This window comes from Oncorhynchus gorbuscha, linkage group LG12, assembly GCF_021184085.1.
Source record: "Oncorhynchus gorbuscha isolate QuinsamMale2020 ecotype Even-year linkage group LG12, OgorEven_v1.0, whole genome shotgun sequence".
In the NCBI taxonomy this organism is placed as follows: Eukaryota; Metazoa; Chordata; class Actinopteri; order Salmoniformes; family Salmonidae; genus Oncorhynchus; species Oncorhynchus gorbuscha.
Genome location: NC_060184.1, coordinates 67,386,820 through 67,406,246, shown reverse-complemented (window position 1 = coordinate 67,406,246; position 19,427 = coordinate 67,386,820). Strand labels below are relative to the sequence as shown.

The 19,427-nt window shown below is 43.9% G+C and overlaps 1 protein-coding gene across 1 annotated transcript; it reads left to right on the top strand.

Annotated features, from left to right (window-relative positions):
- The first annotated feature begins 1,574 nt into the window (after positions 1 to 1,574).
- Positions 1,575 to 10,683, top strand: LOC123990235 (gamma-aminobutyric acid receptor subunit rho-3-like). The gene is made up of 9 exons (XM_046290814.1): positions 1,575 to 1,695; positions 4,041 to 4,108; positions 4,188 to 4,411; positions 4,515 to 4,597; positions 4,779 to 4,916; positions 8,152 to 8,304; positions 9,129 to 9,190; positions 9,528 to 9,659; positions 9,957 to 10,683. The coding sequence occupies exons 1-9, from the start codon at positions 1,602 to 1,604 to the stop codon at positions 10,260 to 10,262; spliced, it is 1,260 nt and encodes a 419-aa protein (XP_046146770.1). The 5' UTR covers positions 1,575 to 1,601; the 3' UTR covers positions 10,263 to 10,683.
- The last annotated feature ends 8,744 nt before the right edge of the window (positions 10,684 to 19,427 follow it).

The window sequence follows — 19,427 nt, the reverse complement described above, 5'->3', positions numbered from 1 at the left end:
TGTGTGTGTATGTGCTTGTGCATGTGTGTGTGTGCCCTCCCTCAGTTAGTAGGTTAGTGAGAGATTGCCAGGGCTCCAGATAAGAGGATTTGAGTGGAATTTGTGTCATTCTATCGGCGGAGGAATAGATTTATATTGATTTTAATCAGAGAGAGACATATTCACTGAACCACAGATAATATAGATGGGGAGAGATAGAGAGAGGCAGAGAAGGTGTCAGAGGTAAACACAGAAAGAGAGAGAAAGCAACTGACGAGAGGAGAGAGAATATTAGAGAGAATAAAGAGGTTCTCCAAAACAAAAACACATGACACGCTGGCCGGGTGTTTCTTGGCGAGAGAGTGAAAGATCAACGGAACATCAGGACACCATTATGAGGAGGAAGAGCTAACAACACACTCATCACATCACATCTTGGAGTATTTGAAGAAATGCAGCTGTGTGGTGAGTGATCATCGACCACAACCATCAACACTGCAACCACAACCACAACCACAACCATCAACACTGCAACCACAACCACAACCACAACCATCAACAGTGCAACAAGGACCCACAACCATCATCACTGCAACAAGGACCACAACCATCAACCCCAACCCCTGACTGTGATCGGAGCAATCATAGTTCTATTGGAGTCCCTGCTTTAAGTGACTGCCATTTATTTTTCTAATATGCTTTTATTAGTTCATGTTTCCCTGGAAAAACAGTGACACATGTTATTGCTCTGTGGACTATACTGGCTACATAAAGATGAACTGAACTCCTGACCTTTAACTCCAACCCTGACCACATCATGAACGCTGTCCTTCTGGCCGTGAAGTGGCTGTGCTTGGTCTGGGCCGTGACGTGGCCTGTAACCATGGTGACAGGGATCCGTAACCCAGGACGACAGAGGCAAAAAGACGTTTACTTGGGGGAGCACAGCAAGAACAAACACAGAGGGTAGGAGGACACATACTATAGGCACACATGCATCAGGGTTAGGGCTAATTCATTTTGAATTCCAGTCGATTCAGAAAGTACACTGAAATTCAAATTCTCTCCAATGTTTGGAATTGTAATTTGGTTTACTTTCTGAATTGACTGGAATTGATCCCAACCCTGGCATGCACACACATAACTCCGTAACCCTGTAAACCACATACCTCCATAACCCTATACATCCTGTACTTCAGTGGTTCTCAAACCTCTCCTGGGGACACACAACAGTTCCATCTATTTGATCTATTCAGTGCTACAACAACACTGTGAAATGTCTGGCAGTCTCAAGGAGAGGTTTGAGAACCATTGTTGTTATTTTTCCCTTGCTCTTACTCCCCGACCTGGGGTCCACCTTGGCTTCCAGCTATATCAGTCTTCATCAAGTTACGGAGTGCCGGCCCAGAAGAAGTCTGGAGTGATTCCAGGGAGTAGCTAATTACCAAATTTGGCAGTGTGTGTATGTGGGAGGGCTGTTGTGAAAACCGCAGGCTGTGTTTCTTCAATCAAACCCTACAATTAGTCTTATGAAAGAAACATATTGCTCAACTATTGCAGGGTGTTGGGGTGTGTGGGTTTATAATGTGTGTTGTCTTTCCAGGCGTATAGACCATAAACTGATGCGGCAGGACAGCACCAAGTCTCTACTCATTAAGACTGAACAGCTGCTGAGGATCGAGGAGCACGACTTCGCTATGAGACCTGGCTTTGGAGGTGAGAAGCACGCATGTCCACCATACACAGGAAACACTGAAACTAATCCAATCAGTCACTCTCTGTCCCCCTTTAATGATGCGTACGATGGCCGTGCTATGAGAGGACCTGCAGGCCACTGGGTTTCCCTGAACATATCCCAAATCAACACTGACCCACATTACACACTGTGTGTGTGTGTGTGTGTGTGTGTGTGTGTGTGTGTGTGTGTGTGTGTGTGTGTGTGTGTGTGTGTGTGTGTGTGTGTGTGTGTGTGTGTGTGTGTGTGTGTGTGTGTGTGTGTGTGTGTGTGTGTGTGTGTGTGTGTGTGTGTGTGTGTGTGTGTGTGTGTGTGTGTGTGTGTGTGTGTGTTGGGGGGGATTCATAAACAGTAATCTGGATTATAATCCAGGTCTGTTGAAACAGATAGAGGGGTGGGAAATAGGGTTGGAAACAGCCCAGTTCAACCAAGGGTGGACGACAGGCCTTCATACTACCCAAACAGGTCATTGACAGTGAGATAGAGACTCGTTTGACTGGTTAATAAGGCTTTAAATGTAATATAGAGACGTTTATTCTGTTGGTTTATGAGTCACTCTGTGCAACAGGAGGAAGCAGAGGCTTAATTACAAGATGTGGTGTGTGTGTGTGTGTGTGTGTGGTTTGTTTAATTGTGAGGGAGGTTCATTTAAAACTATGTTTATTGGGCTGAAAGGCTGCTAACATTCAGAGAACATCAACATAATTCACACCCATAAAAAATGATCAATTAAAACACACATATAATAATCGCACCACCGTTGATGGCTGCCGTTTTACGGGCTCCTAACCAACTGTGTGATTATGTTTCTTTTTTTGCATTGTTTGTAACTCATTTTAAACATAATGTTGCAGCTACCGTCTCTTATGACTGAAAATAGTTTCTGGTCACCACAACAGCGATTACTCACCTCAAACAGGACTAAGATTTTTGTATTTAATGAGTCTAATGTGAAGGATATACTGGTTTATCAAGACAAGGCCCAAATTCCAAGTCATCAGCGTGAAGAAAAGACGGAGAAAAAGGGGGGTGGAGTGTCTTGTAAGAATTTGCCGATGAGTAGGTAAACCACCACTACCCTCCGTATTACTGGCCTGAAGTGCAATCATTAGAAAACAAACTGGGCGATCTACGATTAAGACTATCATACCAACAGGACATTAACATCTGTAATATTTTATGTTTCACGAGACGTGGCCGAACGATGACACAGATAATATAGAGCTGGCTGGCTTCTCCGTGCATCGGCAGGACAGCGCTGCTGCGTCTGGTAAGAAGAGGGACGAGGGTGCGTCTATTTGTCAATAACTGCTGGTGCGCAATGTCTAATATTAAAGAGGTATTGTTCACCTGAGATAGAATACCTCATTATAAGCTGTAGACCACACACACCAAGAGAGTTCGCATCTACATTTTTCATAGCCGTCTATTTACCACCACAAACCTGCAGGCACTAAGACTGCACTCAACTAGCTGTATAAGGCCATAAGCAAACAAGATGCTCATCCAGAAGTGGTGCTCCTAGTGGCTGGGGACTTTAATTCAGGCAAACTTATATCTATTTTACCTCATTTCTACCAGCATATCACGTGCAACCAGAGGAAGAAAATACAAGATCCCCTTTACACCACACACAGAGACGCATACAATGCTCTCCCTCACCCTCCATTTGGCAAATCTGACTATAACTCTATCCTCCTGATTATTGCATACAAGCAAAAACGAATGCAGTAAGTACCAGTGACTTGCGCAATAAGGAAGTGTTCAGATGACGCGAATGCTACACTACAGGACTGTTTTGCTAGCACAGACTGGAATATGTTCCGGGATCCATCCAATGGATTTGAGGGGTTTACCACCTGTCACCAGCTTCATCAATAAGTGCATCAATGACGTCGTCACCACATTGACCCTATGTACATTTCCCAACCAGAAGTCATGGATTACAGGCAACATGCGCACCAAGCTAAAGGCTAGAGCTGCCACTTTCAAAGAGCGGGACACTAATCTGGACGCTTATAAGAAATCCCACTTTGCCCTCAGGCAAACCATCAAACAGGCAAAGCGTCAATACAGGACTAAGATTGAATCGTACTACACCGGCTTTGATGCTCGTCGAATGTGGCAGGGCTTGAAAAATATTACAGACTACAAAGGGAAACCCAGCCGCGAGCTCCCCAGGCGAGCTAAATGCCTTTTATGCTCGCTACGAGGCAAGAAACACTGAAGCATGTATGAGGGTGTTGGTGTTTGTTTCTCTGTTTTGGTGTTTTGGGTGAGGAGCTCTGCCAGTCCTGACGAGATGTGTGTGCGTGTCTGTTCTCAGGTGCAGCCATCCCTGTAGGCATTGATGTGCAGGTGGAGAGCATCGACAGCATTTCAGAGGTCAACATGGTATGAGCCTGTGTACCCTTTGTGTATAATCCACACACGTGTCTGAGTGTGTTTAATCATGAGTGTGTGTTCTGCTCAGGACTTCACCATGACTCTGTACCTGCGCCACTACTGGAAGGATGAGCGGCTGGCGTTTCCATCTCGTAGCAACGTGAGCAGGACATTTGATGGGCGTCTGGTGAAGAAGATGTGGGTTCCTGACGTGTTCTTCGTCCACTCCAAGAGGTCCTTCATCCATGACACCACCATGGAGAACATCATGATCAGGGTCTATCCTGACGGAAGCATACTCTACAGCGTCAGGTAGAGCATCAGTGTGTGTGTGTGTGTGTGCGTGTGTGTGTTACTATATGTAGGTTTACTGTATGTTATCTATTGGCATATGATTATTATGTGGGTGTTATAGGATCACAGTGACTGCTCTCTGCTCAATGGACTTCAGCAGCTTCCCTCTGGACACACAGAACTGTTCACTGGAACTAGAGAGCTGTGAGTCACACTGACTTACACACATCACGCAGCAGCACATATGCACACACACATATTTCCCCAAATATAAACCTGCACCCACACTAACAATTTGATTGCTGATTGATTGGTTAGACAAATACACACCAAACTCTCTCTCTCCCCCTCCTCCCTCTCTCCCTCTCTCCATCCCCCTTTCTAGATGCGTATAATGAGAATGATCTGATGTTGTATTGGAAGAATGGCAACGACTCTCTGAGGACAGATGAGATGGTTCTCTCTCAGTTCTTCATCAAGAAGTTCCACCCTTCCAGTGGGCTTGCCTTCTACAGCAGTACAGGTCTGTCTGGATATTTGTGTATGTGTTCTGTGTTCCATGTGTCTCATCTCTCATACCATTTAGACCAGGGGTACTCAACTACTATTTGAGAAGGTCCGGTCACACAAATTTCCTAGGTGGCAAAGGGTCCGGATAGATATTTATCGGCATAGTAACAAACCGCCACCCAGTTTTAAAGCAAATTTCTTGCAATACTACACTTTTTGCCATGTCATATGTGTTTTCATATCAAATCAAATGTATTTATTCAGTGGGTCATATGCTACTTTTTAGTCAGCTTTGCGACAGTATCAAAAAGGAATTTCGGATTGTTCTTATTTTCCTCAATTAAGTTAGAAAAATAGGATGATCAAGCAGCAGTGAGGGCTCTTCGATACTGCACGGTTCTGTCTTTCCAAGCTAGTCGGAAGACTTCCAGTTTGGTGTGGCGCCATTTCCGTTCCAATTTTCTGGAAGCTTGCTTTAGAGCTTGGGTATTTTCTGTATACCAGGGAGCTAGTTTCTTATGAGAAATGTTTTTAGTTTTTAGGAGTGCAACTGCATCTAGGGTATTGCGCAAGGTTAAATTGAGTTCCTCAGTTAGGTGGTTAACTGATTTTTGTCCTCTGACGTCCTTGGGTAGGCAGAGGGAGTCTGGAAGGGCATCAAGGAATCTTTGTGTTGTCTGAGAATTTATAGCACGACCTTTGATGCTACTTGGTTGGGGTCTGAGCAGATTATTTGTTGCAATTGCAAACGTAATAAAATGGTGGTCCGATAGTCCAGGATTATGAGGAAAAACATTAAGATCCACAACATTTATTCCATGGGACAAAACTAGGTCCAGAGTACGACTGTGACAGTGAGTAGGTGCAGAGAAATGTCGGACAAAACCCACTGAGTCGATGATGGCTCCGAAAGCCATATGATACCTGAGTGACTCAACAAAATCAATAGGGGCCACCTGGGGGTCAGGGCCCCTGGGCACGTAATCTGGCCATGAAAAATACAAGATTTAGATTGGTACGTTAGGCTAACCAGATATCTAGCTAACATGGGTTAGTTGATCAACTGGACATTTCTGACAGGTTATAAATAGCTCTCTGACGTCTATCAGTGAATTACATAACAAGAGGAAACTGCTGATGCACAACCAAATTTCAAAATTGCACCTTGGGCATTACAGTGCCTTCAGAAAGTGTTCACACCCCTTGGCTTTTTCCAAATGTTGTTGTGTTACAGCCTGAGTTTAAAATGGATTACATTGAGATTTTATGTCACTGGCCTACACACAATACACCATAATGTATAATGGAATGATGTTTACAAATTAATAAAAAATGAAAAGCTGAAATATCTTGAGCCAATAAGTATTCAACCCCTTTGTTTTGGTAAGACTAAATAAGTTTAGGAGTAAAAATGTGCTTAACAAGTCACATAATAAGTTGCATGGACATATTGTAATTGTAGTTTAACTTGATTTTTGAACGACTGCCTTATAAATCTGCCTTCAAACTGGACAGTATTTATCTCAATCTCTTCATTCAAAGACTCAATCATCGACCCTCGTACTGACAGTTGTGGCTGCTTTGCGTGATGTATTGTTGTGGCTGCTTTGCGTGATGTATTGTTGTCTCTACCTACTTGCCCTTTGTGCTGTTGTGCCCAATAATGTTTGTGCTGCTACCATGTTGTGTTGCTACCATGTTGTTGTCATGCTGTGTTGCTACCATGCTGTGCTGTCATGTATTGCTGCCTTGCTGTGTTCTTGTCTAGGTCTATCTTTATGTAGTGTTGTGTTGTCCTATATTTAAATGTTCATTTCAAAAAAAAAAAAAATTAGCCCTGCCCCCGTCCCCGCAGGAGGTCTGTTGCCTTAACTGGCTTGCCTAGTTTAAATAAAGGTTCAATTAAAAAACTTTTTTTTTACAAATCTGTACCCCACACATAAAATTATCTGTAAGGTCGCTTAGTCGAGCAGGCAATTTCAAACACAGATTCAACCACAAAGACCAGGGAAGTTTTCCAATGCCTTGTGAAGAAGGGCACGTATTGGTAGATGGATAAAAAAAACATACATTGAATAACCCTTTGAGTATGGTGAAGGTATTAATTTCACTTTGGATGGTGTATCAAGCCTACAAAGATACAGGCGTCTTTCTTGACTCAGTTGCCGGAGATAAAGGAAACTGCTCAGGGATTTATTTCACCATGAGGCCAATGGTGACTTTAAAACAGTTACAGAGTTTAATGGCTGTGATAGGCTGGATCAACAACATTGTGGTTACTACACAATACTAACCTAAATGACCGAGTGAAAAGAAGGAAGCCTGTACAGAATAAATAATATTCCAAAACCTGCATCCTGTTTAGAAATAAGGCACTAAAGTAAAATTGCAAAAATGTGGAAAGAATTTAACTTCATGTCATGAATACAAAGTGTTATGTTTGGGGAAAATTTAACAGAACACATCACTGAGTAGCACTCTTCATTTTTTCAAGCATGGTGGTGGCTGCATCATGTTATGGGTATGCTTGTCATCGGCAAGGACTAGGGGTTTTTGGTGAATAAAAATAAATGGAATAGAGCTGAGCACAGTCAAAATCCTAGAGGAAAACATGGTTCAATCTGCTTTCCAACAGACACTGGGAGATGAATTCCCCTTTCAGTCGGACAACAACCTAAAACAGTAGTGCAAATATACACTGGAGTTGCTTTCCAAGATGACATTGAATGTTTCTGAGTGGCCTAGTTAGAGTTTTGACTTAAATTGGCTTGAAAATGGCAAGACTTAAAAATGGATGTCTAACAATGATCAACAATCAACAGAGCTTGAAGAATTTTTAAAAGGATAATTAGCAAATATTGTACAATCCCGGTGTGTAAAACTCTTAGAGACTTACCCAGAAAGACTTAAAGCTGTAATCGCTGCCAAAGGTGATTCTAACATGTATTGCCTCAGGAGTGTGAATACTTATCTAAATTAGATATGTCTGTATTTAATTCTCAATCAATTTGCAAACATTTCTAAAAACAGGCTTTTGCTTTGTCATTATGGGGTATTGTGTGTAGATCGGTGAGAAAACAAATATATTTATTCAATTTTGAGTTCAGGCTGTAACACATCAAAATGTGGAATAAGGGTATGTATGTAAGGGGTTTAGTCTCTTTGTCTCAATCTCTCACGCTGTCCCTTTCTTTCTCTCCCCCTCTCTCACCCCATCACCTATCATCTCTCTCTCTCTCGCTATCTAGGTTGGTATAACAGGTTGTATATAAACTTCATCCTGAGGAGACATATCTTCTTCTTCATGCTGCAGACATATTTCCCCACCATGCTGATGGTTCTGCTGTCCTGGGTCTCCTTCTGGATTGACAGGAGAGCTGTGCCTGCACGTGTCTCCCTAGGTAAACACAAACACACACACCAGGAAACACACCACTGAAAACACCTGGCTACACACCCAAGTTCACGTGATTATACTTCTACATAAAATACCTACCATAGTTTATATGCACACTCCACTCCCTTCAGAGCTCTACAGCCCTAACATGCCTGCCGTCCTCTCCGTTTAGAGCTCTACAGCCCTAACATGCCTGCCGTCCTCTCCGTTTAGAGCTCTACAGCCCTAACATGCCTGCCGTCTTCTCCGTTTAGAGCTCTACAGCCCTAACACGCCTGCCGTCCTCTCCGTTTAGAGCTCTACAGCCCTAACATGCCTGCCGTCTTCTCCGTTTAGAGCTCTACAGCCCTAACACGCCTACCGTCCTCTCCGTTTAGAGCTCTACAGCCCTAACACGCCTGCCGTCCTCTCCGTTTAGAGCTCTACAGCCCTAACATGCATGCCGTCTTCTCCCTTCAGAGCTCTACAGCCCTAACACGCCTACCGTCCTCTCCGTTTAGAGCTCTACAGCCCTAACATGCCTGCCGTCCTCTCCGTTTAGAGCTCTACAGCCCTAACACGCCTGCCGTCCTCTCCGTTTAGAGCTCTACAGCCCTAACACGCATGCCGTCTTCTCCCTTCAGAGCTCTACAGCCCTAACACGCCTACCGTCCTCTCCGTTTAGAGCTCTACAGCCCTAACACGCCTGCCGTCCTCTCCGTTTAGAGCTCTACAGCCCTAACACGCATGCCGTCTTCTCCCTTCAGAGCTCTACAGCCCTAACACGCCTACCGTCCTCTCCGTTTAGAGCTCTACAGCCCTAACACGCATGCCGTCTTCTCCCTTCAGGTATCACTACAGTACTGACCATGTCAACCATCATCACTGGTGTGTCCTCCTCCATGCCACAGGTAAGTGACCGAGTGTGTGTGCGTGGGTGGGTGAGGAACTAGAGAGTTTTAATTCTTACTCTGTGTGTGTGTGTGTGTGTGTGTGTGTGTGTGTGTGTGTGTGTGTGTGTGTGTGCGTGCGTGCGTGCGTGCGTGCGTGCGTGCGTGCGTGCGTGCGTGCGTGCACGCGCGTGTGTGTGTGCGTGCGTGCGTGCGTGCGTGCGTGCGTGCGTGTGTGTGTGTGTGTGTGTGTGTGTGTGTGTGTGTGTGTGTGTGTGTGTGTGTGTGTGTGTGTGTGTGTGTGTGTGTGTGTGTGTGTGTGTGTGTGTGTGTGTGTGTGTGTGTGTGTGTTTTCCAGGTGTCCTATGTGAAGGCAGTGGACATCTACCTGTGGACCAGCTTCCTGTTTGTGTTCCTGTCAGTGATAGAATATGCTGCTGTCAACTACTGCTCTACGCTAGAGGAGATGAGACGACTGAAGAGAGGAAAGGTCAGAGGTCATCCATATTATACCAGGAGCAGAGAGAGCCTGTCCCTGGCAGGATATTTGTGGAGAATTCTCTCTGCACAACACTGCTCTCTACTGGTTAGATAGAGAACGGACGCCAAGAAATCATCACTCCCAGAAATCATCAGCAGTTTCTCTCTAACTTTGTCCCCAGGTTGGAGACGATATTAGTTTATCTACTAGTCTCCATGGTCTATGTGTATACATCTATAGATACACAGTATATCTATATGGAGATGTTATATATCTGTATGTGTGTATGTCTGTCCCCCCATTCAGCTCCCAACCTCGTACAACACCAGCAAAGCCATGGCCTTCGACGGCTGTTTCCATGACAGTGACATTGAGCTGACCCCGTTCCCCCGTCTGCCAACCTCCATGACCTCCAGCCATCACAGAACTCCACTCCAGAACCCTGAGGACCCACCCATCGAGGGGACACGTCTCCGCCGGCAACGGTCGGTGCAGGAGAACGTGGATCTGCTACTTAGCAACAGCTACTTGATCGACTCGTACTCCCGCATGGCCTTCCCTCTGTCCTACCTCCTATTCAATACCATCTACTGGAGTATGTACTCCTCCTGAGGGACCCTACTGAGTATAGTGCTGGGACCCTACTGACTATAACTCCTTCCGAGGGACGGTCCTACTGAGTACTGGGACCCTACTGAGTATGTACTCCTCCTGAGGGACCCTGCTAAGTATAGGGACTTTACGGAGTATTGACCACCTAGGGGAGGGACCTTACATGGACTTCTCCTGTCGGAATCTACTGAGGATACTACTGGCACCCTATGGAGTATGGACTCCTACTCTGGGGAAGTGTATAATACTGGAACCCTACCAAATTCTAAAGGGCACTTTTCTGTGTGTAATCCAATAATAATGTATGTAGCCCTTAATCTGCCCAGACTAAAACAATAAATGGTGGTCACTGCCAATTAAGGAATATTAACAGAGGAGAACATTTACTATAGCTAATTGTTGAGTGATTTATGATTTTCAGTTAGTTTAAATTCTGTGGTGAATTAATGGTGCATCTTATGTCCTTTATCCACATATCCAGTCATATAAACGTAAAATGTGTAAATATTTGTATGAACATAACAAGATTCAACAACTGAGACATAAACTTAACAAGTTCCACAGACGTGACTAACATAAATTGAATAAGTAACAGTCAGTATCTGGTGTGGCCACCAGCTGCATTAAGTGCTGCAGTGCATCTCCTCCTCATGGACTGCACCAGATTTGCCAGTTCTTGCTGTGAGATGTTACCCCACTCTTCCACCAAGGCACCTGCAAGTTCCCAGACATTTCTGCGGGGAATAGCTCTAGACCTCACCCTCCGATCCAACTGGCCCCAGACGTGCTCAATGCGATTGAGATCCGGGCAACTCGCTGGCCATGGCAGAACACTGACATTCCTGTCTTGCAGGAAATCACGCACAGAACGATCAGTATGGCTGGTGGCGTTGTCATGCTGGAGGGTCATGTCAGAATGAGCCTGCAGAAAGGGTACCACATGAGGGAGGAGGATATCTTCCCTGTACTCACAGCGTTGAGATTTCCTGCAATGACAACAAGCTCAGTTTGATGATGCTGTGACACACCGCTCCAGACCATGATGGACCCTCCATCTCCAAATCGATCCCGCTCCAGAGTACAGGCCTCGGTGTAATGCTCATTCCTTCGAAGATAAACGCAAATCCGACCATCACTCCTGGTGAGACAAAACTGTGACTCGTCAGTGAAGAGCACTATTGGCCAGTCCTGTCTGTTCCAGCAACAGTGGGTTTGTGCCTATAGGCGACGTTGTTGCCGGTGATGTCTGGTGAGGACCTGCCTTACAACAGGTCTACAAGCCCTCAGTCCAGCCTCTCAGCCTATTGCAGACAGTCTGAGCACTGATAGAGGGATTGAATGTTCCTGGTGTAACTCGGGCCGTTGTTGTTGCCATCCTGTACCTGTCCCGCAGGTGTGATGTTCGGATGTACCGATCCTGTGCAGGTATTGTTACACGTGGTCTGCCGCTGCGAGGACGATCAGCTGTCCGTCCTGTCTCCCTGTTGCACTGTTGTCTTAGGCGTCTCACAGTACGGACATTGCAATTTATTGCCCTGGCCACATCTGTAGTCCTCATGCCTCCTTTCAGCATGCCTAAGGGACGTTCACGCAGATGAGCAGGGACCCTGGGCATCTTTCTTTTGAGTCAGTAGAACGGCCTCTTTAGTGACCTAAGTTTTCATAACTGTGACCTTCATAACTGTGACCAGCCTAGCGTCTGTAAGCTGTTAGTGTCTTAATGACCGTTCCACAGGTGCATGTTTATTAATTGTTTATGGTTCATTGAACAAGCATGGGAAACATTGTTTAAATATTTTACAATGAAGATCTGTGTAGTTATTTGGATTTTTAGGAATGATCTTTGAAAGACAGGGTCCTGAAAAGGGGACGTTTCCTTTTTTGCTGAGTTTATCATATCCAAGGAGCCTGAAAGCTAACATTTTCATTCATCATTCAAATCAGTTGCCATGTAGTTGAGACATTTTTTGAATAATAATTGGATTTAAACATAAACATTTTTAAATGTCTATAATTTTTTGTTAATTACAAATTAGCTATATATACACACACTACCAGTCAAAAGAACAACTACTCATTCAAGTTTTTAAAAGTTTTTAAAAACTATTTCCTACATTGTATAATGATAGTGAATACATCAAAACTATGAAATAGCACCTATGGAATCATGTAGAAACCCAAAAAGTTATAACCAAAACTAAATATATTTTATATTTGAGATTCTACAAATAGCCACCCTTTGACCTGATGACAGTTTAGCAACCTCTTGGCATTCTCTCAACCAGCTTCACCTGGAATGCTTTTCCAACAGTCTTGAGGGAGTTCCCACATATGCTGAGCACTTGTTGGCTGCTTTTCCTTCACTCTACGGTCCAACTCACCCCAAACCATCTCAATTTGGTTGAGGTGGGGGGACTGTGGAGGCCAGGTCATCTGATGCAGCCCTCCATCACTCTTCTTCTTGGTTAAATAGCCCTTACACAGCCTGGAAGTGTGTTGAGTCATTGTCCTGTTGAAAAACAAATCATAGTCAAACAAAAAAACTATTTGGACTCCAGAAAAAAGGACACATTTCCACCGGTCTAATGTCCATTGCTCGTGCTTCTTGGCCCGAGCAAGTCTCTTCTTATTATTTCTGTTTCTGTGAAGCAATTCAACCATGAATGCCTGATTCACACAGTCTCCTCTGAAAAGTTGATGTTGAGATGTGTCTGTTGAATTCTGTAAATAATTTATTTTGGCTGCAATTTCTGAGGCTGATACCTATAATGAACTTTTCCTCTGCAGCAGAGATAACTCTGGGTCTTCCCTTCCTGTGGTGGTCCTCATGAGAACCAGTTTCATCATAGCACTTGATGGTTTTTGCGACTACACTTGAAGAAACTGTCAAAGTTCTTGAAATGTTCTGTATTGGCTGACCTTCATGTCTTAAAGTAATGATGGACTGTTGTTTCTTTTTGCTTATTTGAGCTGTTCTTGCTATAATATGGACTTGCTATATTACTAAATAGGGCCATCTTCTGTATATCCCCCTACCTTGTCACAACACAACTGATTGGGGCGGCAGGGTAGCCTAGTGGTTAGAGCATTGGACTAGTAACCGGAAGGTTGCAAGTCTTGTTAGTCGTATTGCTAACGTTAGCTAGTTAACTATGTCTAGCTTGATGGATGCTTACCTACCTAGCTAGCTGACTTTGCCAGATTTAGCAACAGCCACTGGCACTTGGAACGGACTTAAGTCAGCTAAATTTAGCTAGCTAACGCGTTAGCTGTTTTACTTTGAATGAAGGCGAATCGGGTAATTGAGTCAGGTGGCTGGCAAGTGGCAAGTCACCAATTTACAGCTGGCCAGTTCTCGACATGCACATTTTCAAAGTTATTAAGTTGACTAGCTAGCTAACTTAAGTTATGTATGCTCGCTAAAAAACATCCCAAAATAACTAACTTTATTAGTTAAGCTAAGCTCATCTAAAATTGACATGAATGCTCTCACAAAGCCAGCTGACTGATCTTTTAAACTCTTGTCTGTCAATGTGGTGCAACAACCCACATACTGGACAGAGGTGATAGTCAGCTGTCATGGTCTCTCTGGTAAGTTGCTGTCAGATGTCCAGAGTCTGAAGCAGGAGATTGTGTCTGTGTCCTGCACCAGTTAAGCATGCACATTCTATTCTCTATCTATATATGTCTTGCTATATATACACACACATTACATAACCAAAAGTATGTGGACATGTGCTCGTCGAAAAACATGTAATTCCAAAATCATGGGTATTTATATGGAGTTGGTCCCCCCACTTTGCTGCTATAACAGCCTACACTTTCTGGAAAGGCTTTCCACTAGATGTTGGAACATTGCTGCTGGGACTTCCATCCATTCAGCCACAAGAGCATTAGTGATGTTGGTCGATTAGGCCTGGCTCGTAGTCTGCGTTCCAATTCATCCCAAAAGTGTTCAATGGTGTTGAGGTCAGGGCTCTGTGCAGGCCAGTCAAGTTCTTCCACACCGACCTCAACAAACCATTCCTGTATGGATCTCGCTTTGTGCACGGGGGCATTTTCATGCTGAAACAGGAAAGGGCCTTCCCCAAACTGTTACCACAGAGTTGGAAACACAGAATCATCTAGAATGTCATTGTATGCTGTAGCATTATGATTTCCCTTCACTTGAACTAAGGGGCCTAGCCCGAACCATGAAAAAGCCCCAGACCATTATTCCTCCTCCACCAAACTTTACATTGGCACTATGTATTGGGACAGGAAGTCTTCTCCTGGGACCTGCCAAACCCAAATTTGTCCGTCGGACTGCCAGATGGTGAAGTGTGATTCATCACTCCAGAGACCGTTTCCACTGCTCCAGAGTGGAAACGCCTCCAACTAACGCTTGACATTGCGTATGGTTACCTTAGGCTTGTGTGCGATGGAAACTCATTTCATGAAGCTCCTGAAAAACAGTTCTTGCTGACAAACATTGCTTCCAGAGGCCGTTTGGAACTCTGTAGTTAGTGTTGCAACCAATGGCAGAATTTGTACATGCTACGCGCTTCAGCACTCGGCGGTCCCGTTCTGGGAACTTGTGTGGCCTATCGCTTTGCAGCTAAGCTCTTGACCGGGGCAGCTTCAGCAGAGCAGACATTTTTTAGAAAGGGGGCATTCTATGACGTTGCCACGTTGATAGTCACTGAGTTCTTCAGTAAGGCCATTCTACTGCCAATGTTTTCTCTATGGAGATTGAATGGCTGTGTGCTCCATGTTATACACCTGTCAGCAATGGGTGTGACTCAAATAGCCAAATCCACTTTTGTGTGTATGTACATATATATATAGACACGCACGCACACACACACGCATGCACACATATGCACACACACACACACCTATATATATATATACACACACACAGACATACAGTGGGGCAAAAAAGTATTCAGTCAGCCACCAATTGTGCATGTTCTCCCACTTAAAAAGATTAGAGAGGCCTGTAATTTTCATCATAGGTACACTTCAACTATGACAGACAAAATGAGAAAAAAAATCCAGAAAATCACATTGTAGGTTTTTTAATGAATGAATTTGCAAATTATGGTGGAAAATAAGTATTTGGTCACCTACAAACAAGCAAGATTTCTGGCTCTCACAGACCTGTAACTTCTTCTTTAAGAGGCTCCTCTGTCCTCCACTCATTACCTGTATTAATGGCACCTGTTTGAACTTGTTATCAGTATAAAAGACACCTGTCCACAACCTCAAACAGTCACACTCCAAACTCCACTATGGCCAAGACCAAAGAGCTGTCAAAGGACACCAGAAACAGAATTGTAGACCTGCACCAGGCTGGGAAGACTGAATCTGCAATAGGTAAGCAGCTTGGTTTGAAGAAATCAACTGTGGGAGCAATTATTGGGAAATGGAAGACATACAAGACCACTGATAATCTCCCTCGATCTGGGGCTCCACGCAAGATCTCACCCGGTGGGGTCAAAATGATCACAAGAACGGTGAGCAAAAATCCCAGAACCACACGGGGGGACCTAGTGAATGACCTGCAGAGAGCTGGGTACAAAGTAACAAAGCCTACCATCAGTAACACACTGCACCCCAGGGACTCAAATCCTGCAGTGCCAGACGTATCCTCCTGCTTAAGCCAGTACATGTCCTGGCCCGTCTGAAGTTTGCTAGAGAGCATTTGGATGACCCAGAAGAGGATTGGGAGAATGTCATATGGTCAGATCAAACCAACTTTTTGGTAAAAACTCAACTCGTCGTGTTTGGAGGACAAAGAATGCTGAGTTGCATCCAAAGAACACCATACCTACTGTGAAGCATGGGGGTGGAAACATCATGCTTTGGGGCTGTTTTTTGCAAAGGGACCATGATGACTGATCTGTGTTTATAGGAGAGAATGAATGGGGCCATGTATCGTGAGATTTTGAGTGAAAACCTCCTTCCATCAGCAAGGGCATTGAAGATGAAATGTGGCTGGGTCTTTCAGCATGACAATGATCCCAAACACACCGCCCGGGCAATGAAGGAGTGGCTTCGTAAGAAGCATTTCAAGGTCCTCGAGTGGCCTAGCTAGTCTCCAGATCTCAACCCCAAAGAAAATCTTTGGAGGGAGTTGAAAGTCCGTGTTGCCTAGCAACAGCCCCAAAACATCACTGCTCTAGAGGAGATCTGCATGGAGGAATGGGCCAAAATACCAGCAACAGTGTGTGAAAACCTTGTGAAGACTTACAGAAAACGTTTGACCTCTGTCATTGCCAACAAAGGGTATATAACAAAGTATTGAGATAAACTTTTGTTATTGACCAAATATTTATTTTCCATCATAATTTGCAAATAAATTAATTAAAAATCCTACAATGTGATTTTCTGGATTTTCTTTTCTCATTTTGTCTGTCATAGTTGAAGTGTACCTATGATGAACATTACAGGTCTCTCTCATCTTTTTAAGTGCGAGAACTTGCACAAAATGGGTGGCTGACTAAATACTTTTTTGCCCCACTGTACATACATACATACATACATACATACATACATACATACATACATACATACATACATACATACATACATACATACATACATACATACATACATACATACATACATACATACATACATACATACATACATACATACATACATACATACATACATACATACATACATACATACATACATACATACATACATACATACATACATACATACATACATACATACATACATACATACATACATACATACATACATACATACATACTAGGTTTTCAACCCCTCCACTTCTTGTTAACAAGCTATAGTATATATTTGTTTACAGACAGATTATTTCACTTATAATTCACTGTATCACAATTCCAGTGGGTCAGAAGTTTACATACACTAAGTTGACTGTGCCTTTAAACAGCTTGGAAAATTCCAGAAAATAATGTCATGGCTTTAGAAGCTTCTGTATCTTCTGTACCTGTGGATGTATTTCAAGACCTACGTTCAAACTCAGTGCCTTTTGGCTTAACATCATGGGAAAATCAAAAGAAACCAGCCAAGACCTCAGAAAAATAATTGTAGACCTCCACAAGTCTGGTTCATCCTTGGGAGCAATTTCCAAACACCTGAAGGTACCACGTTCATCTGTAAAAACAATACAATGCAAGTATAAACACCATGGGACCACGCAGCCGTCATACCGCTCAGGAAGGAGACGCATTCTGTCTCCTAGAGATGAACGTGCAAATCAATCCCAGAACAATAGCAAAGGATCTTGTATAGATGCTGGAGGAAACAGGTACAAAAGTATCTACATCCACAGTAAAACGAGTCCTATATCGACATAACCTGAAAGGCCGCTCAGCAGGGAAGAAGCCACTGCTCCAAAACCACAAAAAAAAATCCAGAATACGGTTTGCAACTGAACATGGGGACAAAGATCGTCCTTTTTGGAGAAATGTCCTCTGGTCTGATGAAACAAAAATATAACTGTTTGGCCATAATGACCATTGTTATGTTTGGATGAAAAAGGGGGAGGTTTGCAAGCCGGGACTGGTGCACTTCACAAAATAGATGGCATTATGAGGGAGGAAAATTATGTGGATATATTGAAGCAACATCTCAAGACATCAGTCAGGAAGTTAAAGCTTGGTCGCAAATGGGTCTTCCAAATGGACAATGAACACAAGCATACTTCTAAAGTTGTGGCAAAATGGCTGAAGGACAACAAAGTCAAGGTATTGGCCATCAAAAAGCCCTGACCTCAATCCTATAGAAAATTTGTGGGCCAAACTGACAAAGCGTGTGCGAGCAAGGAGGCCTTCAAACCTGATTCCGTTGCACCAGCTCTGTCAGGAAGAATGGGCCAAAATTCACCCAACTTATTGTGGGAAGCTTGTGGAAGGCTACCTGAAACATTTGACCGAAGTTAAACAATTTAAAGGCAATGCCTCCAAATACTAATTGAGTGTATGTAAACTTCTGACCCACTGGGAATGTGATGAAAGAAATAAAAGCTGAAATAAATCATTCTCTCTACTATTATTCTGACATTTCACATTCTCAAAATAAAGTGATGATCCTAACTGACCTACGAGAGGGAATATTTACTAGGATTAAATGTCAGGAATTGTGAAAAACTGAGTTTAATGTATTTGGCGAAGGTGTATGTAAACTTCTGACTTCAACTGTATACACACACATCCGTGTCTATGAATATCCTATCTATACCCAACCAGCTTCCCTGGTGAGCAGCAGCACCCATCCCTGAGAGGAGTCCAGACATCACATGACATCAGATCAGGAGTTGGCCGTCCCAGCTAAGCCTCAGGTGCTGCTAACGCGGGAGACATGGTCACATGACCTCGGCCCGGAGCATCAACACCTGGTACCACAGCTCTCTGCTCACACGGGTCTGGTAGAGTAGATAACATGTAGGGCCAGGAGTTTTTCTCAGCTATGTGACCTGACCAATCAAACCTAGTACCTAACTACAACCCAGAGTTTTTGTCAGGAAAACCTACTAGCTCTAAGTCAAGGAGGAATGTGCAGTTGTTCGTAACTTGTAACACCCATAATTATTTTATCCCTCCTGCTGCTCAGAGCTTCAGTTGTTATTTAGCCATAGAGTCACAGTCTAGGCATGCCTTCTGTAGTGGCCTTGCAGGGAGAGAGAGAGATGGTGAGAGGGTGAGTCAGTCAAATAGGGAAGAGTCAAAGAAAACAAGAGAAACAGAGGTCAAGAGGGGATAGAGTAAGTAAAGAGGGAGAGATAGAAAAAGGGGGATGGCTTCCTCTATACTCTTGCATTGGTGCTCTTCTGGCCATGTGCCAGAGTACTGCCATGTGCCAGAGTACTGCCATGTGCCAGAATACTAATCCTATTCAAACTATAACCACACACACACACACACACACACACACACACACACACACACACACACACACACACACACACACACACACACACACACACACACACACACACACACACACACACACACACACACACACACACACACACACACACACACACACACACACACACACACAGGGAGGCTTTCTTGAGTGGCAGGGCCATGTGAGCTCCTAAACATGTGCTATTCTGGGCAGGGGAGGAGTAAAGCAGAGAGGAGGGGAAAGCAAGGGTTAGTTTGGGGTCTTTTCTCTTTGTGT

Coding starts and splice junctions, on each gene's coding strand:
- LOC123990235 (XM_046290814.1), top strand. CDS start 1,602: ATGCGGCAGGACAGCACCAAGTCTCTACTCATTAAGACTGAACAGCTG. Junction 1,696..4,040: donor TATGAGACCTGGCTTTGGAG/GTGAGAAGCACG, acceptor GTCTGTTCTCAG/GTGCAGCCATCCCTGTAGGC. Junction 4,412..4,514: donor AGCATACTCTACAGCGTCAG/GTAGAGCATCAG, acceptor TGGGTGTTATAG/GATCACAGTGACTGCTCTCT.